We start from the raw sequence: 21,462 nt of genomic DNA on the forward strand, positions 1-21,462 counted from the left end.
ATCCCCTTTCATCCCACAAGGAGCAAACAGAATCAGGATCCAGAAATAAGGCGGCTCAGGTCTTAAGCTTTACAGACTTTTCTAAATCTTCACCCCAGTGCCTCGCCCTGGGGCAAAATTACTTTTAAAGCTTTGTCTTCTGAGAAAGAAACACCAGTTATTGTAAGAGGGAGCAAAGGAGTACTGGACTGCCCACTCATCAACATGTATAGTGACTGTAGGAGTAGGTTGATGAAATCTGGAGATGGGGAAGGGATGAAAGAAGAGAGCAGGATGGTGCCCTAAAACTTGGCAACACTGGGTCTGTTCGAAGTTCTCTACATGTTGCAGTATTGCTGTGAAGCACTGGAACAATACAATTATGCTATAAATCAAGTTCAGTTCAGACTAGAAAAGCTCTTCATCTATTTCACAGATGGATACAGTACAAGGACATGGAAAAATAAAAGGAGTAAAGTCTCTGCATTTTGTTAGTACATAGTCCTGTAATCAAAGACAGGAAAGCTTTTACTGCTTACTACTCTGCTTTTTCATGAAAAAGGTATTCCAGTGAGATACCCAAAGATATAAAAAGAAATATCATGAAATACAGAATAAATCAGTTGTCCTTCTCATAATTAAAGCACTATACAGAAAATACATCTAAGTGTTCCTATCAATATGCACTATTCAAAATCAACAGCATTCAAACATCTTCAGAAAGATGAACATACATGAAATCACACCAGCTTGGGAAAAAAAAAACAAACACAAAAATAAGTCTATCTTCTGCATGACTCTGGAAACTAAATGAAAAGCTCTCCTTGAGAGAAAGCCAGCTCCCAATCTTATGGAGCCATTTCAGCTTAATTGTTTTGAGATGTAAATGTAAACAGTGCAGAGTGACATTCTCTGTTCACTGTCCTGAAATAATATAACTTACTTAGACATGTTTTCATGCTGAGAAGCTGGAGAAGCCAAAGTGCTGCTTAAGGGCCATTTGAGACACTTTTACACCTAATGAGGCCAGCATATTTTTTGCAAGATAGTGTTATTTTTTTTTTTCCAAGCATCCCTACAAGGAAACTGATAACAACTTCTGAAATACCACAGCCTCTGTGTTATCACCCGAATAAATCATTGTATTTCTGGGGGAAAAAACAGATCCTGGAATGGGAATAATGGAAAAAAGAATCCAAAAGCCAAAAGCATATAGGAACTAACTGAAAAGTTTTTCTTCCCATCAGTGTGAAGGCCTTGATGCCAGAAAGCATTAATCCTGATACTAATTTGAAGACTTCTGTGAACTAATACTAAACATACCTATTCTAATATTTTTTTTTTAAAGTTCATTTTTAATGAAACCTGACCACTAACTCTAGCAAGCTTCTCTCAGAAGTCAAGCTTACTATTTTTCACATCACCTAAAACATGGTCTTCTGTCCCTAACAGATCCTTTCTGAAGAAACAGTATGTTAGCATTCATTACTGTAACCCATTGATGTATATTTTATTTGTGGTTTTAAAGTTTTCAACCACTTTTCTTTGATGCAATGCATACCCAGTAGTAATTAAAAGACTACCTTAAAAAATGGAAGCCTCTGAACAAATTTTGTGATAAACCATCAAAGGAGTGGAATTTGAAGTAAAGGCCTGAAGGGTAAGAAACAAACTAAACTTGAAGTAACTTAGGTCTCTAAGAAACATGGAAGGAGTGGGGGAAATCTCTACCATTAACAGCACTGGAAAGCTTAATTTAAAAAAAAAATCAGACACAGCTTGTTTACCTGGATGTAGAATTAAGCTAATGGGTACTGTCATTCTTGCACCAGAATAAATTGGAACTTTTATGTTTCTATACTGAAAACGGTTCAACTGTAAAATCACACTTCACAGCTCAAGGCAAAATGATCCCACAGGATCCTTAAAGGAAAAGCAGTGTATTTTGGTTCATACCACTGACTTGTGGTCCATGGTGGGCTTTAAATCCTTCTCTGAATGAATCCTTGGAAGGTAACTAAGAGAAGAAGACATGCTGGCAGCAGGCTAGAACTCGTGGTACACACAGGCCATACTTCTACTAAGAAATGTATAGTTGTTCACAAAGGCCAGTAGGCTGCAAAATGCTTCTGATGACCATTTTCTATCCTTAGTAATGGGAATGTTGCATGGATACCTCATGCTTTAGAATAAACATGCATCAATCATTTATCTAATTTTTCTATTACACTTAATGCCAAATTCATGTAAATATAGATTACTAATGAATGACTAGAAGCTAGAAAAGACAAGCTTTACTTATTTTTACTTAGTAGATGAAAACAATTGCCAATCTGCCGGTGGAAAAGTTTACAGCAATTCCTGTTCACTTTATTTAAAAATTAACATTATAATTTCAAAACCTTTTGAGAGTCAATTGCCTCCAAGCACACTCTTACATCATTTCAAGGCTCAGATCCTTGAGCTTTAAAAACAATACTTGAGTTTATTCTTGCAGACATTTAAAGACAATTAAAGAATTCTGTGGAAAATGCTTTCAAAACGTTTGAACAAGCATTGATGAAACAGTAGCAAAAAGTTCACAGAGCCAGGCTGGCAGTCACAGAAGCAGTTTTACCAGTGCTCCATGAAATTCAGCTTCAGACAACAGACCCCTGCATAGTTCAGACTTTTTCAAACAGACAGGAGCAGATCTGTCAGAGAGTGTGGGAAGCCTGCCAACCCTCAAAATAAACAGTATGGCTGGGAAAGGGAGTCTGAACTACTGCAACACCTGAAACCAAAAATTTAGAGCTCATAAATGGTTCTGAACACATCTAAATTAAGAGTAATATTGGTGTTCAGTCCTCATTCGTGTTTCCTATGTGAATCAGTCAGAAATGCTACTACAACTCCTTGGAGCAATCAAATACAGTAAGCACTTTTTTCACTGGAAAACAAAAGATACAGAAAAAAAATTCTTACATAGTACAAAGATAAAAGGCTGCCTTCTGAATTCAGCTACTATTAACACTTGCACCTGGTGGTTACATAATTAAATACAGAAAACAACAATTGTACCCTAAGAGAAACTTAATTAGATTAGGCATGTAGTAACAAATGCAAAATTACCATCATTAGTATGTCAGTGTACTACAAATGGAAATGCTTAAATGCCAAGCCCACAGCTCCCATGTCTGATTTATTCCCACAGATAAGGAGGAGACAGTGATTTGCTCCCTTTTGTAATTTCAGGACAACTGCATCCAGGTGAGATTTACCCACAAAGGAGCAGGCCGAAGTACTGCTGGCATCTCTTTTACCAGAAATTCAGGTGCACTGTTGTTGACAGATGTTTTATGCTGGACAGTGTGAAACAAACTAATGAGTCTACAAAGCTCCTGTGTGCCCTGATCCTTTCACAGGCATCTGCTTTGCTCACAGATGAGGCACTGAATGAAAGGACAGCTTCTCGCCCAGCTGAAAGCAACAGGAATCCTTTAATTTCAGGCTTAAATTTGTAACAACAACCAAAAAATATAAATAAAGATTTCAGGGTAAATGTTTCAATGGCATGATGGTATAGACAGTGATGCACTTGAAAAGATTGCCTATGGAAGCAGCAAAGTAGAAATCAAGAAGACAAGGAGGAGTTTGAGAATGATCTACCAAGAGTGACCTATGCAAAAGTGATACTGTCTAAATTAGTCTTGCTTTCCCCTGATCATACATAGAACCTTTTAAAATAGCTGGAATACCCTTTTCCCAGACGTGCTAAAGATCAGCAGCTGTGACACCTGTGTGCAGAGTCACATGAAGGAAGGGAATGATCTCCACAATTATAATCAAACAAGTACTTGTCCAGTTGTCTTCTACCATCTTAAGGGGAACTGTACTCACAAATCTTCAGATCCTACCACCATCACAGATCAGTCTCACTATGACCAAAGACAACCACGAATGTCACAGACTTGTGATCCCAAAGGTTCTATTTCACGCCAAATGGACACACCACTGCAAGTTTGTAGTTCTCTAAATGCCAAGATACTCCGATTTGTCAGGAATTACTGTGAGCTTAAAATGGGTATTTAAATGCTTCATATATTTAATCAACTTTCCTCAATTATTAAACTACAAACACTCCCTGAGTTTTAGGGCATTAATTTGCCCTAAAAATCTCTTCGAGACCACAGCAGCCTTCCTGGATAGCTCACCCCTGTGAAATAATTTAAACATTACCGCTGGAATTGCAAAGCCAAACAAATCTTGCTCGCAGTGTCTCCCCCGGCAGGACAGATACTTAACTAAATCTAGCACCTAAAGCTACATATTATTTAAACAGCTTTTTGGTAAGAGTTCCAGAGGAGACCTGATCCAACTTGTTCAATAAGAACTATTAGGATTTAAATAACATAAATGAGAAAAACACCTGCCTAAGAATTCAGGTTGTTTTTAGAAAAGTACCGCCACATCCTTATCCTTGATGGCAAACCTGTCATCAGGTGAGTGTGAACTCTGCCATACTTGTGCTGCAATATTAAAATTTGCAAATTTCTCCTCCCAAAAGGTAAAAAGCCTTCCCTTTATTAAGAAACCCAGAGAAGCACTAGGCAAAGTTGTGGTCTGACATTAAACTTTACCATGTAGTCAAGAAATAAACATTCAAAAATTTAAAAAGAAAGAAGCCTGGTTTATGACCTTTTTAAGGAAAACCAAGTTATTATGGGGTATAGATAAGATTGTTTCTGGAGAAAACTACAGATACATACTGCTACCCAGCTGTGCAGCCACAAAACACATTTTCCCTGATTAAGTAAGGAACTATAGCAACCAAGGGTACCATGGCCTTATATATGCTAAACTAATGAGACATAATGAAGGGTCTTCTGGGAGCTCTCCCACTACTGCAAAAATTTTATAGCATCAAATTTGGGAACTAATTTTGAAAAAGAGAGAATCCTATTTAATATTTGATGTGCATTGGTACTTCTTTCCTTTATAATGAAACCATTTCCTCTAAACATCCCCATTCCTTATGTTGAAAAAAAGAATCAACTACTCCTGCTGAATCAAGTCTCAAAGGGAAAGATAACAATATCTCATATGAACTTTAGAGTATTTGCTTAGTATATCTTATCTGCAGATATCATCTTATTTGAATAATCATATGTTTGCAATTTTCCAGCTCCTGATGAAAAACTGACCTGTCATCAGAGCAAATTTCCTTCAAAACTCACACGACTGTTATCTGTACCTGGTGTTATTAACAATATCCCTTTCTTGAGACTCGTTCCACCAGTTATCTACGCAAAAATTTACACATGTAAGAGCTCTCGTCTTATTTCATGGTGAGGACATGTGACTTTTCCTTGCTGTAAAAAGTGACTTGAAATAATTGTCTGATTAATCTTCCAATTCGTTGTCCAGCTGCCATTTCAAGGGAAAAGTTTTCTGCTGCATCTTTTGTTCCCTGCGAGGGCAGTCCTGCCTGCAGCGCTAATTGCTTGTAAGCCCAGAGAAGGGGCGAAATTCCACCGCAGCTGGGTTATATCTGCCTTGAACAGAGGCCCCGTCCTTGGACAAATAATCCCCATGGAGAAATTACTGCCCAATCATCAAGGGTGAAGAAATACAAAGAAGGTAGTAGCACCAGGGGTTTTATCCTTTTACAGCAACAATACCACCTTCATTCCAAAAGCCATGGAACAGTAGACAGGGCGACCCCTGTGGTACAGCTGGACTGGATTAAACATTTTAAATCAAAATTGTGATGGAAAGATAAACAAAGATGACAAACACAACTGTAGGCTTTCATAAACTTTTCCTTCACTTGCAGCAGCTCTGAAATTGGCAGTTCTCTTTCATTTGCCTGAGTAATGAATTCATTTGGCCTGACAAATTACTGCCTGCTCAGAACACTTTTCCCTTCATCCCAGCACAAACTGGAGAAAGGAAGGAGAAGTGGCACTACCTGCATTTAGAGGCTGATGATATGTTTAAAGATGAGAGGGACTGGTGAATAAAGTTGTGATTAGGATATGGCATAAGAATAAAGCTGGCAATGAAAGGGCACAGTCACGCAAATTCCAAGAGAGAGAATCGGGGAAATTGGCCTGGGACTAAAACTAAACCATTTACCGGTAAAGAAATTGGATGGTGAGCCAGGAGCAGAGAGGAACTGTGACCGGCTGGACATGGAGACTTGTTTTTAGAAGTGAACATTAAGGCAAAAAGTTAGAAAGAGGACACTCCCTTCCTGCACCCCAAATGTTTGAGAACACAGTCTCACATTACCATCTGCCCTGCAGTAGAGGGGAAGTTATCACTCATCTCTTCCCCTCCACACTTGTTTCCACACCCATCACTCCTCTCTCAATCAGCTCGATCCTCCTTAATCACATCAAAGCACCTTTTCAAGACCACAGTTCGAAATTGTCTAAGTAAAAATGCTCCCTAAACCCAGCTCCTCTTTAATACGTAAATTTAGGCCTACAGTCTTTGGAATGGATGGGAATAAGGGAAGAGTAAACTGGAAAATGCAGGTAGTGGCACTGGGAGCAAGAAGTAAAGAAGAAGGTGGGAATCTCAAGGTGCATTTCAACCTGATGATTTATAATCTGGTGTTACATCCGAAACTGATATACAAGTTCCAGTCTGAAGAATCGCTTGGAATTTATCTGATCTACTTTTTGAAACAAAAGGACTTCCATTTCTTTAAATAAATCCACCCTCTGCTGTACAGCCTGGGCCTTAAAATCAGAATTCTGTCGTTAATCTCTGGCTTTGGGTTTTTTCTTCTTCTTTTGGTGAAGGTAGCACCATTGTTTTGGGGAAGACAAATAAACTACCTATGAAATCTTTAATTTACTTATGAAATCATACACCAAACTGGTAAGTACCATAACAAATACTGGTCTCCAGACCAGACTTGAAGTACTCAACAAGTAAACCCTGGGTTTGCTTTGAGCGAGGAGGGTGACTGAGATGATGTTCCAGCTGGAAGAACAGTGAAGTTGTACAGTTAGAGGCAATATCATATACATAGACACATGCATAGAGACTGAGAGCCTCCAGGCAACTTGAATTTTGGCACTTCCTAACTTTAAGTACTTGGATTTGCACCTTAATAACATTCTTTTAACATTGTGTGTGTATAATGCACTCATAGATCGCTCAGCCAAGACATAATTGATTTAATCAACCACATTTGTGAATTATTTGTGATGCTTACCCGAGTTTGCTAAGTTGCAGCCCTGCCCAATAAAAATTAAAGCAGATGCCTCTGTGAAGCCCAGAGAAACAAGCTGATAATGTAAAAGGAACAGACTGAACTGTAACAGAAGTGTGACAAAAAATATTTTGTTCTTTGCTACTGTATATGTAGCCAAAACTACAACACTACAGATCTGCCAGTCCAAATGGCAAAACCATCATTTTGAATTTTAAAAAAAAAATTAGCTTTAAAAGAAACTTGAATTGTAAACCCTATGTATTATGAGGCTTTTACATAAGAACAAGGAAAAATATGTAGATCAGGTGACTTTGTAAAGAAAAAACCCCAACTATTCTACACATAATCGTAAGGCAGCATTTTTGTAGGAGAATCGTTGAAATTCTTCAGCTGTTGAAAGAGGCTAGATTTGATTCCTAAAAAAACTAGGTATTTTCTTAATCCAAAAGACTTATTTTTATCACCAAATATTTTGAAACATTTTGTTATTAATACTATAAAAATTAAAATTAGAAATAAACAGTGTTTCTCTAACTTAATGAAGAAAAGGCCCAAGTAAGAACAGCGAATTCTGTGCATTTAGAATTATTAACAGTGGTAGCCTCAAATGCATCACATTTGTTCTACATACAAATTTCATCCCCTTAGTGAAGAACTGTTTATCTAGCAGTACTTATTTCCACTTGGTAGACTGGAAATTCCCTTAGAGAATTTGCTGTATCACCAATTAAGGTCTAATTGCCAGAAAGTTGCTCTCAGTAGAGTATGTTTTCCCTTTCTCCAAACATCATCCTGTTTCTACCAATGACACTCACACAAAAATTAGAATTCCTCTTCCTTCCAAATAGGAATCAAAATTCCTATCTGCAAAACTGATCTAGGTTTTTGCAGTTTTGCTTTGCCTTCAGAGAGCTGATTTCTGCTCTTTTCTACATGGACCTTTTGCAAAACATACGGTTTCCTAGTCTCATTTTCCAACTGGAAACTGGAGAAAACATCTCTGTTCACAAAGTAATTAGGTCTGTGGAGTATTTAGACTCTGTGTTAATAATGCTCATAGAAATGAGGTTTACCATGTGTTTTCTTTAATATCAATGCCATCTTCAGCAGTTACTGGCCCTGACCACTTCACATCTCAGGTTACTGTTTTCCCCACTACATTTGGTTTTAAAAATTAAGTCTAAATTGTAGGTACAAAGTCATTCAGGTGAAATTTGAAGCCCTAGAAAGGGAAAGGAGATTTTTATTTGTTTCTTAAATCACAGGAGCTGTCTACTTTGTAGTCTTACATATGTCGTTAGAATGAAAATTAGTAACTCAAAGGTGCATTGCCATCCGGTATTATCAATTCAAAAAGATGAGCAACTGCACAGACAGACTTGTACATGCAGATCCTCCACTAATGTTTCTTAAAAAATAGTTCCACAGATGTAAGTTTTAATCCTTCATTAGCAATCATGACATTTCATTTTCTGTATTATGCCACAAGTTCATTCCACTTCACACTGTCTGATGTAGCGTTCCTAAAGCTGGAAGGGAGAAAAGCAGACTGAAAACAAAGGAGGACAAATCTTTCCAAGACTTGACTATCTTGCCATCTACTCTGCTGGAGATTTTCTTGGCTTTTGAAAAGCTGCATGTCATAATCTGTAAGCGCTTTGCTTAGAAGAAAGAACTTTGGAAAAATGTGATCAGGAAAGAGTGATTTCATAAATGAGTACCGAAGCTCTGTGGAAAGAGCAGAAAATTTGAAATAGAAGGTGAGAGGTGAATGCAGACCTGATTTCATATTCCTTCATTCTATGCAGCAAGAGGAGAGTTGTGAACTCTTTCTGTAATATCTGTAATTTCGATACTTGGGTTTTCCTTGGCTCTGGAGTTTAATCCTGGGTTTTATTCAAAATTGTCTTTGGAAAGATAGTGACTAAGAAGTAATTGCTTTCATTAGAAACAGAAAGAAGAAACTATAGTAAATTCTTTTCATAACAGGAGGTGGGGAATTAAGGACAATGACAATCTCCAATCTCTGACCTTTGGGGTCAGTACATCAGCAGACAGCGGTACAGTGATCTTCTCCCTCCTTCTGGGAGGTGTGAGTGGTATGTAATGTCCATATTCTCATTTTATTGGACATGGACACGTTTTAAAAGATTAACAACAAGACTCAGCAAACAGCTGGTGCCATTTTTCTATGCCTTCATGCTCGCACCTGTATACACATTTGATGTAGAAATTAATGAGCTTGGGGCTTAGAGATACTTTTAAGGAACATTCTACTGATTAAGGACTTTGTTTTGTATTTAGGCATACCAGCATGAAAGCTTCAGTAAACAGGTTGATATTCAAAAGTGCCTCTATGTCTACAAGTCAAGTACCTCCATCACTCCTTTATTTCACTTCTACTTCTTTTAATAGCCCCTGTAAAAACAGTTAAAACAATTTTAAATGTTTTAAATTGCATTTCACATTTTCCTCCTATTGTAGCCTTGTCCTCCTACAGGACCTCCTTTCCTGGTTCTCCTCAGGACCAGGAAAATGGCTGTAGATCTTACCTCTGAATAAGAGATTTTAAAACATTACCACCCCCTGTTTGAGCCTAACAAAACATGTCTTTCCTGCCGTGTTCGCTTCATTCTTATCTCAGCAAAAGGGACACGGTTGAGATTGTTCAGCATGAAACTGAACAGCTTTGACAGATGTCCCAATTTACAGATTTTTCTTTAAGGAAACCAACCAAATGCTTAATTTTAAAAACCATCTTCTGTAGACTGGCACATATATACACTCAAATGCTCAACTCTATTCTCACTGCAACGTGCAGCAATGTGCGTCACTTCCTGCACTCCCAGCCCGTTTTCCCTTGGCAACTGTGCCCCTCATCTTCAACTATGGGAGGAGAGCCTCAACAGAGGGTTCCTAAGATGACTGAGCAGCACCTTGTTAAATGAAAAAATTGTGTTTTCTGCATACAAGACACATGTAAGACATACATGTATTTGTCTGTACTGGGGGAAAGTGTTTAACATGTTTAGAGCACGTTGCATTGACATAACAAACAGACTGAATTCCCTCATACATCATGTGATATCTGCCATTTAGGGAAGGTTTGTGATCTCTCTCCCAGATTTGCAGCTATGTCCCACAACATGAAACAAAAAGGAAAAAGGAAAGAAATCCATTCCTTACATAACCACCTGCCTTTTCACCTTGGATTTTTATCAAGAGTGCCTCAAATTTTCAGTTGCCATGAACTAAAGGTCCCAGTCTAAAAAAAGTAATGCCCTATTTTTATGCACTTATTTATGTACACATACGCTAAATCTGAGTTTCTGAAGAGACTGCAAGATCAAGTCAAAAACATATATAGTGACATGCATATATATATATGAAAGTCATATATAGATAGAGAGCAGAAAGTGTGTATGTTGATGCTTTACTTGTGAGTACACAACACTGTAATTACCCCATAATGAAATTAAACAAAATTAGGAGAGTCAGTGCAATGGTCTACTTGAGACAGAACGAGATCTTGCAATTAAGTGGGAGTTCAGAGTGTTGTGGACTCAGCACTCAGTAACTGATGAGTGAAAAATAAAACATCACTTCCTGATGCCCAATTAAGGCAACGCAGCAGCAACATTAAAAGGTTGAGGACAGCAGTGAGTATGAATGGATGGACTAAATCTTATATTATTTTCATGAACGAAACATGTTTTCGTTCATGTTTCTGTACCACCAGCTGGAACAGGAGCACCCCTTTAAAGAATCACAGGCTGAACATATATTTAAAAAATAAAAATCAGAAAAACCCAAACTGATCCCATAGCTGTATCAGTTCCTGTAAATAGCAAAACATAATTTATTTATTTTTAACTAACTGCTTGGAAAGAGTAATTAGCAGGATACAATTAGGCAACAACTGAGAAATACTTAAAATCAATCCAGAGACTTCCTGTTTATGATTATTACCCATAAGATTGTATAAAAAGACTGTAGAAAGGAAGCTGGCACCCTATTTAGCCAAAGACCAAAATATATATCATATTTTAACAAAAACAAAAAAGAAACTAGAGTAGAGCACATATTTTAAATACAGCCACAGCAGTTTATGTTAAGGGTCCTTTGAAATACACTGTGCTTATTTATTTACAGAGCTTTCATCATTATATCTCTAGATGCACTACGAAATGAGAAAACCCACTAATTTTTGTTTAAAGCTGAACTAAAACTCCACTGCAATCACAGAAGGCAAAACCAAACATATATACACAGATGAGAGAAAGAAAGAAAGACTGATTTCAAGAATAACTGACCTGTAAAGAAAGACTATGCTTGCATAGGAGGTTCGAATAAATTCTACTAAAGATGTTAAATTACTAAAAAATCTATTTGCTTCGATCTGATACAACAAAAAACTCATGAAAAACAAGATTTTGGGCTGGACCAAACACCTTGAAAGGGTTACAGTCTATCCTGAGCTACTGGCCTACCAATGGAACTATTACAGCTGTGCAGAAAAAATACATAAATATTAACATTTTAATTGGCTGACGCACTGGGGGAACTAGTGGATACAGCCCTCTCAAACCCACTCTATTTACAGAGATGAAAAAGAACAGCATGCAAACAGTAAAAGGAGATAAACCACTTTAACAACCCTACAGAATGGCAGCAGCAATCTTCTAGCAAAAAGGGATTAATTAGCAACAAAGGGAAATGGCCATTCGCCTTAAATTATCAGTTCTTCCCATGGCCATTATTCACTAGGAAAATCTTTGTACCTTCATAGCCATTATCTAAATACCTAGGCTATGACTATGCAGTGTACAAAGCAACTGAAAGCTTTTGAAGATAGCTGAAATCCCAGATGAAGCACATTTGTTCCATGGAGCCATTTGTTGTGAGCACACCCCAATCTGACAAATGCATTTGACATGACAGAAGAACATGCCAACAGACTGACATAAAAAAATACAAAATAATAACGCTTATTTTCCTGATGAAAGAATCCTGTCAGTGCTCCTTTCCCAAACTCTTTCTTCTCCCTCTCATGGGATGCATTTCATGTTATGTGCACGTCATGCACAAATTTGAACTTTGGATTTAAACCCCTGCTTTACTTGCATTTGAATTACGTAAATATCAAACCCAAGCCCTGTGAAATCCAAAACAGAGAGCATCTAGTCCTCGTTTAGGATAAAACAGGCTTGTCTTCTTCCTGTTACACATTTTGAATGGGTGAGTGCAGGGCAAGTCTGGTATTTAAAGTCTGCTGCTGTTATATTGCTACAGGGTGCTCTGCAACTTGTCTCATTCCTGCCTCCAATTTTCTCTTGTACAACTTTCACTTCTCGGCGTCATTAATATTCATTTGGTAAATTGATGTCAAGTTGCTATTACGACAGTGCAAAACCTCTTTTCTTTTTTTTTTTTTTTTTTGCTAGAGATTTAACTATCAGAAGATGGCTGGACATGGTGAGAAATGTACCTAAGACATAGCCGTGAGAATAAAAACTTAAAAATAAGAATAAAAACCTGGCTAAGGGGAGGGATGTCAAGGTATTTGTGTCAGCTGTTCCTTCCTGACAGTACTTACTGGATAATCACTGGATTTTTTAGCTCATTAGCTCACAATTAATTGACAAATAAACAGGGTGGCTTGCAAACAGCAGTTGAGACATTTGAAGTGACACAACTCCAGGATAAAAGTCAGTCTGGGGTAATTTCTTTCGGGAGACAACACTTTTTTTTGTCACTATTATAACGTAACATAGATATAAAAGCAGAAAATCCCACATTCAAAATGGAGTCTCTGCAATGAAGTCCAGAGAAACCCAGCTCCCTGCTGTGACCATGAACACAAGTTCCCCATGCCATAAGAATTACTTAAAACTGTGCCTACAAACCGTATCTTGGCAGGATGGACAGGTAGGTCTGGTCTACATTTAAGATATGCTAAAATATTTATAGCTATATGGGAATTAATTTTTTTCCATGCTTGCAAAAGCCCTAGAAAAAAAAAATAGTCACACTGGCCAAAAAAAAGAGAGATGGAGAGAAACAGAAAAGCAGACAGATCTTCTGCGTCAACCAACTTAAACCAGGTCCAAACAATGCTTCCAAGAGTAACTTGCCCTCTCTCTGAGTTTGTAAAGACAAAATTACCAGTTTTACGTACAGAGCTGAAAGAAACTATGCTTGTAATAGGACACACTAAAAGATGATGTCTCCTTCCCAAATTCTAGCATAGGCAACAAAATCTTATGGGGGAAAAAATCCAAAATTAAAAATACCATCAAGTTAAGGTCAAAGAAATCAAGCCAATGCAGAAATCAGCATGCAACAAGAACGTGATTACAGTCAGCAAATCAAGTACAGGAAAAATGAACCATGAGGAAAACAACTGAATACTAGGTGGGAACAGCGGGGCGCAATACCCAAAAAAACCCCTCACACTACCCAAAGCCATAAGGGAAGACAAACCTCAGCTCTTGCTCACTTTGATTGAACATAGTACATAAAATCACGTTTTCACTCCTTGACATAAATGTAAAAGAATGTAAAGAAAAAAGATTGCCATGCAAAATAGGGCACTTCGATTTCTCAAGTCAAAATTTCATGACATATTTTAAAAGAGCTTACTTTTTCTTAAAATACCAACTGTTTTTCTTCACTCCCTCCAAATGCAGGTAATTTTCTTAAAACTTTTCACCTTTGCACTGTTGAACATAATGGGACGAATAATAGATAATGCACAAATAAGTCATAATGCTCCATGCAAGTTATTAGCAGTCAGATGCTGAATGCATGATAAATCTAGACCTGAAAGTGAAATATGCCTCCTAATTAAAAATCAATTATTAAAAACAGTAAAGAATGAAAAAGAAAAAAGGCTCACTCACCAAACTCATAATGAAATCCTGGAAACTTCAGAGTTATTTGAAAAGCAGAAAGAAACCTTCAACATCTATATTTAACTAAAGTATCCATTGTGGGTTTCTTGATTTTATGATTAAACAGTTCTGTGAAAAATTGTTTCTGGTATCTTTTGTGCTTTAATCTCTTCATTCCAAATAGTCATGAAAATGAACAGATGGCATTTAAATGGGGAATGCAAGAACAAACCATTACTCTGGCTCTGGGAAATCAAAGCACAGGGATGCCCTGATGTGGCTCTGAGGTGACGCAGGGATGATCAGCAGCCACCCAAAACCACCAGTCCCTGAAATTGCAAGTAAGTGCACGATGTTCACCCACAATGTTGTCCATTGGGTTTCTTAGCAGGTCTCTTCCAGAAAATGGTTTGAACACCCAGAGAAAGTAATTTGCAAACATTAGATCAGGATGTGCAAATAACTATTTCCAATTAATTTGGTTTTCGTTCTGGAAAGATTTCAAACACAGAACAGCTCAAAAGAAGCTCAAAATCACAACACCTGTTGCATGAGCTTGGACAAGCAGAAATTTCCAGTTTTCATTTTCTGTAAAACTAAGACATGTATTCATACCTGCAGCAGTGACACAAGAGATTAAATTAACGAGCACTACCAAGGAGATCTGAATCCCATTATTGGACAACTACACTGGTATTATGCATTATCATAAATATTCAGCATTTGCAATCAAAAGAAGGCTTTGGTGTTTACGTATATAATAAAGTTTTAATAATTCACTATCAATATTTCACACCGAATGCCACTGTCACTTCCTTCTGGATAAAATGAAAAATACACCCAGAATTTAAAATCCACAACCATTCCACTGGGAAGGAAAAAATTCCTTCTACAGAGAAATGCATGTGGTGAGTAGCAAGTTACTTTTCCAAAAGCCAGGGGCCCCGGGCTCCATCTGCCTGTGGCAGGCGGGTGGCTGGCCAGGGCTGCCTCCATCTTGTGTACCCCTGAGCAGGTACACAGACCCCACACACCTTCCCCTTCTCCAAAACATGCACCCCGTGGTGCCTGCCCAAAATGTAGAGCATTTCATTGGCAATGAAATTCTCAGGATTTTTCTTCAGAAACCTTGGAACCCCCAAGTGAACGTGCTCTGAGGACATCAGCTGCCCTACCCATGGGCAGCTGATGGTACCTCCACAAGTACAGCCCCTCAGCCACGAGCAGTCACCCTCTAAAGCCATAAAAGTGTCAGATTTGGTATTTTACATGTACCACAAGCAAGAGGGTACATTGCTATTCTTCAACCAGAGATTAAAGGATGTGGGATTGGGGTTCTGGCCATGGGGGCTGCAGCAGCCCTTGCCTGAAGGATCCCACTGCATGCCCAAACTCAACCGGCCACAGCAGCTTCCCCACAGCCCTGAAGACACTGATTTTTAAAATGGCAGTAAAAGCCCCAAAGGATGTCAGGGCAGGAGGAGGGAGGGAGGGTGGAAACAAAGGAGGAAAGGAGGGAGGGGAGGAGAAGAGGAAGAGAAGGGGCAGCAGCACCAGCCCCTGGGGCTGCCATCACCTCAGCCTGCCATGAGGGGAGAGAACATATTTTGAATTGCCACTTTTAACGCATAAAATACAGGCAAAATCCCAACTTGACCCACAGCATGGGCTCATCCCATCTGCTGCAGAGGGAGAGCCACATTATCAAGGGCCACACTGAACAGACATCAACTTCTGAAGTACAGTACAGCTGAATAAATAACACGGAAAGTTAATAGCCAAATCCTTTCAGCAGCAGCAGTGCTCTGGGAACCTGATTGGAATTTGAACATTGGCATTGATTTATATTTTTTTTTCGATGTTACCAGCTGGGAGCAAGTGCTGGAGAGGAGGTACAGGAACAGCTCTGCAGAACAGGAACAGCTAGTGAAGGATTACCTCCTACAGGATTATCTTTTAAACAAAGAAAAATTTGGTATACTGCAAACAACTAACTCAAATCAAAAGAAACAGATTAATCCAACAGGATTAACAGGTAAGGCTGCCCTGTACTTTAATGTCCAGACACACAGCTGAGGAACATGAATGGTTTTATTTAGATGATTTTATTTAGTTGTCAAGCACCTTTTCATAGTCCAAAATAAGAGCTGCCTGTTTGGTTAAAACAAAAGCTGTGTCAACTTATCCTGCAGCCTCACGAGCAACAGAGATCTCCTGTCTTTTTACAGAGCCCTTTCCTTTATCCTTACATATGTAAGCTCTGATCATTGAGTTCTTTTAACTCCCGCCAGGAAGGAAGATTAGTTGCTGCCTGTACTGCTCCTGCACTGTGAAATTTCCAGAACTGAGCTCTTTTACTTCCCTCTGGGTGGCAGGGGAAGTCACTGCAAACTGAGATCAAGCTCTTTATGGGTTCGTCTTTCCTGAATTGTTACCACTCATGTAGATTTTATGGCCACGGTACTACAGTAATACCAAAAGTAAAACAGCATCACTACATACTAAAATAAAACAGCATCCATGTACTTGGAAGCAATACAAGGATACATACTTGAGCATCCCTGCCTTACCAGCAGACATGTTATTAGCGCCTCTGACCTAAGACTTGTATTGAAATCTACTTGACTATTCTGGCAAACAGAATAAGGTAAACAATCAAGTTTAAAACTTAAAAATATTTTTTTTAAAAAGGACAAAGATAAAGCCCCACTCATTTACTAAAATTACTTTTTACTGTATTTTAATATTTCAACATTTCTTTTAAGATTGTTTATTAATTATACATTTGAGATTCCCCTGGGGTAAATTAAAAAACCTAAATACTTAAAAACACAACACAGCCTAAGGCAGTTCAGTTCCTTTATGTTTTAGGTCATTTACATGTCAGCCCCTACTCTGACCCAGAGCTGAAACTGAATTCAGCAGCAGTCGCAAACCTTTCCTCTTGATGATACGAAAGATTATCGACTTTGGTGAACTGTCCCATCTAATAAATTTATATTTCTAACTTTTGAACTTACCACATATTCTTTTATAACCAACTAACCTCTGCATTGGTCCAGCACATACTTCATGTATATTTAAGAATGAATTAAGCATTAAGCAAAGACTCACCTCCTCCACCTCCAAGAAGGCTGGAATTAGCTGCAAGAAAAACAAAAAGGGAATTGTGAGCATTGAGCTTCCTAAACATACATGGAACCAAAACAGAAGATGTGTCACAAGAGATTTTCTATTGTTTCAGTAACTTTGCTACTCTTCCCTTACCCAAAAACATTAAATGCAAAAACAATCACTTATTGTAAATTGCAATCACAATCTTTACCTTTGCAATATCTTTGAAAATGCAAGCTAATAAATAAAACAATAATACAATTACTAAAGCTAACGCATTGAATAGGTCATGAAATTACAATCTTGCATTTATATAAACCCTATACCATTGTGCTTACCAAATTAATTTAAAATTTTCATAGCAGAGAAACTTGAATAGACTTGGATGCAACTTCTGATTATCTCTCCTTGTTTTCTATGCCATGGGACTGTTGGGGATGACGATGAGAATTCCTGGCCCCATTGATGTAAAAGGGTTTGTGCAATTGAGCTGGGATTTCCCTCAGCAGGCTTAATTGACTCAGCACTGTAACCATCCCGCTACCCAGGCCAAAACGTGATAAATCACTTATGGAAAGCAATTTCCAGAGCACAGTGATACAAGATGGTCCTTCAAATTAAGCTGGCACAATTGGAGCCATGCCAAATATTTTCCTTTCACTGCCTAGGCAGAAACAGAAGGAGTGCCTAAGCTTCTAAACCTCTCCTTTAGATGTGCGGGAAACAAATCCTTGTTGTATCAGAATATAGATAAAACAAAGAGCATAAAAGAGAGCCACAGGTATTTCTGTTTCCTGACGAGTGAAGAACAGATACCTCAAACCATGCCCCGCTCCCAGACAAGGGTATATAGCAAGATACACAGAATGAATTTGGTATTTTCTCTATGTTATTGTTTACATGATTTTTCCTCTGCTTCCTCAACAGAAGTCTGTAAACAGCAAATTCCCTACTGTTGGGGTTTTTTCTTTGCTTTCCTCAGACTTTCAGATAAAATTGACAATTATCTTTGTTTTCTCCTTCATCAGATATTCTACAAACACCTTTGACTTAATATCCATTTTCAGCTCAAACATTTGCAGCCAGCTTTCCCTGGCACTGCAGTAAAACTGCCTTCATCAGAAAGCCAGATTTTCCATCAAAGTACCACTGGCAAGATCTGTGATTTTTAAAAGTACCTCTACATTACTCAACAAGTACCTCTACATTACTAAAAATGCAATGTTCTTTAAGGAAAAAAATGCAGCTTTATATCCAGCATAGCTGACCATATCAAATCAAAGCAAACAAATTAACTAAGTCAGTTACTCATCCTAGAATTAGATGTCCTACAGTCACTGAGGAATCATCAAAACCAAGACCTAGAGAGATGTCCTCATGCATTTTTCTCATCCAAGTCTGGTTGTAGTACCCTGGAACATTAGATGAAAGAAAATGGGGCAAAAAATCCTTTTTTCTGAAGCAAAGTAATTTGGAGCCATTTTCAAAGAAGTGCTTGTTTGGAGACACAGAAAGGTTGGAGCAACAGGCACAAAATGGAAAACTTTAAAAAACAACACAATTATCTATATGTGATAAACATCTCCTGGCTATCACCTCTAAAGTGCCAGCAGGGAACAAATACTGCCATGCATATATTCCCTTTGACAAAGATATCATGATTTTAATAATAAATGTGTGCAGACATGTTGCAAAGAATGTCAGTCTTGCTATATCTACCTATTCTTGCCCTGACTGAAATTCACTATTAAACAAAGAAACAAATCAAAACCAGCCTCACATATTTTTACAGTTGCTTCCAAAGACCTCCTGTAACAGGTAACATCACTTTCCCTGCTGTAAAAAGTACTTATCTGATATAGAAATCAGTAGAGCTCTTATCAGAAGGAACTAAAAGGAACAAAGTGTCATCTACTGCCACGAGTCTGCTATTCCAGCATATTTTTTTGGCACTGAAGAATACACCTACAATTAAACTATTCTAATCCTTACATGAGTCACGTTCTAGGATTTCAGTTACTATGTTTGAGAGACTTGAGACACACAGCTAAAACCTATTACCAAAGTTTCCACTGCTAAAAAAGTTTCTTCAGATACCCAGCCAACATCCCCATTGCAAACTTTCATTCAATGGCTTCTCAGAGAATTATGTTTCTCTCATTAAGTTTTCCTGACAATGTTCATCTTTCCTATACTTTCCAAAAACTTCTTAATAACATATAATATAAGTCAGCACCACACACTTCTCTATAGAAACAGTAAAAACAGTTCAAATGGATTTTTGGCTGCAACGCATCTATTACAGCTATTGAAAATGCAGTAATAATTCACAGGCACTCTTTTTAAAAAAATTTTGCTTGCATAATATAAGGAAAATCAAACCATTTTCCTGCGATTCCAGGAAAGAACAAGACTGATTTTTATTTAGTTTCTTTTCTAGAAAGACAATGTGTCAAAAAGCAAGAACTTTTATTTTCAGATTTTTCAGACTCCCCTGCAAGGTTCAATAAAACACACGTCTCTTTCCATATTTGGGAAAGTCTTACCACTACAGAAGTAACTTGTCACTTAGCACCTAATGAATAGTCTCCCACCCAGAGGTCAGCACAGCCCCATGGCTGCAATCACATCATATTGTGTTGGAGCAAGCACGGCCTCTCTTCTCAGTCCCTCTGTGTTTATCTGCAGCTGCTGTCCATCAGTGCTCCCAAACCAACAAGTCTTGGAAAACACTTTGGAAGCCACTCCTGGTGTAGAGGTTCAACTATGGGTAGCTGTATGAGCAACCAGCAGAAGATCCCAGGAATTTCTGAACCTCCAGACTTGACACAGTCCGAATTGCCCCACAGGTTACAGCACTGCAACTCCTCTCACGCAGGGCATGCCCAGCCTTAGGTAGAACACCTTACACCATGTGCCCGGAGAAGCTGTGGATGTCCCATCCCTGGCAGTGTTCCAGGCTGGGCTGGATGGGGCTCTGAGCAACCTGATCTAGTGGAAGGTGTCCCTCCGCATGGCAGGACAGCTGGAATGGGATGATCTTTAAGGCCCCTTCCAAGCCAGAGCACTCTATAATTCTATGATTTTATGACTGCAGATTGTAAATCCATCTTGACTAACCCCTTGTCCTTATTTCTCATCTCCAGAGGTGCACAAGATTCTCAAGTCATAGGAAACCTGGGGTGGGAGGAAACAGGAAGACTCAATTGCTACCAAATTACCAAGGCAAAGAACAATTAAAGAAAGCAAACAAGAGTAACAGGGACTCCAAAGAAACGTGAGGTAAAGGCTTCTTGCACCTCATTTCATTCCCCATATCACCCTTTCAAACTGACCTGCCCAACCTCTCTGAAATTGCCTCCTTAAAAACTACAGTCCACAATAGATTCCTGGGCATTAACTCTGAAAATCTACTCACAATACGAACTTGAAATATTATTTTAATATAGACACAGAGCGGTCAGGCAGCCAGCAGACTACGGACTGCCGTGCCAGACTGAAATACAACACACATTGATAGAGCCCCATCCAAAACATCACTGGTGACGGCCCTCAAGAGGCAGCAGAGATGAGAGTTCATCTAATTTTAAATATTTTTGCCTACACCAGTAACATAGGCTTTAACAACAACAAAAGCACCGTATCTGGGGACCAGTTCCAGTTCCTGTGGTGTCCTTTAAGTAGTGGCTTCACAGTGACACAAAGCACAGCACTAAAGATGCTGTGCATCACCACTATTTTAAAAGGAGACTTGAATGCTGCATTTTGAGAGACAGATCTCATCTTCACAGTCTGTCTCAGTACAGTGAACAGAAATACATCTAGAAGCGATAAGATGGCTTTCAGCCCTTTAGCTCTGGGTTTCTTTTTAATAGGGACATTAGAACCATTAGCAGAAAAAGTGTTTCTACAACGTTCAGGCTCATCTCTAAGAAAAAATCCACTCTAAAAATATCACTTCAATGAAAGAATAGTATCTAATCACTGAGGATAATGATTTAGCCCTTAATGAGATGTTTATGGCCCCAGATTCAACCAGAAAATTCAGTATTTCAAATTACTTAAAACCTCAATAGACTAGATATATATGCTTTTTAACAGCACGAGGATAGCCCTGCTAAAGAAACCCAGTGAACACTGGTCTGCTGTACCCCAAGAATTCAACTCTTGCTTTAAGAAACAAAATTCTTTTCAAAAAACTAGTGTGGGGAGAGAAGGGAAAAGAAAAAGAAAAAGAAAAAGAAAAAGAAAAAGAAAAAGAAAAAG

At 38.3% G+C, this 21,462-nt stretch overlaps 1 protein-coding gene across 10 annotated transcripts in view; it reads right to left on the minus strand.

Annotated features, from left to right (window-relative positions):
• Positions 1-21,462, minus strand: part of MACROD2 (mono-ADP ribosylhydrolase 2) — an 877,989-nt gene that overhangs the window by 670,267 nt on the left and 186,260 nt on the right. For 9 of the 10 annotated variants that reach the window (XM_042049286.1, XM_042049290.1, XM_042049291.1 and 6 more), the window contains one exon: positions 17,197-17,226. The exons of the other annotated variant lie outside the window; for it this stretch is intronic. In XM_042049286.1, the coding sequence (XP_041905220.1) occupies positions 17,197-17,226 (30 nt within the window). The remainder of the gene's footprint in view (positions 1-17,196; positions 17,227-21,462) is intronic. 10 annotated transcript variants of the gene reach the window in all.

Source organism: Corvus kubaryi, unplaced genomic scaffold, assembly GCF_017639235.1.
Source record: "Corvus kubaryi isolate FWS band 111438036 unplaced genomic scaffold, C.kubaryi_AGA036_p1.0 70, whole genome shotgun sequence".
NCBI classification, from domain to species: Eukaryota; Metazoa; Chordata; class Aves; order Passeriformes; family Corvidae; genus Corvus; species Corvus kubaryi.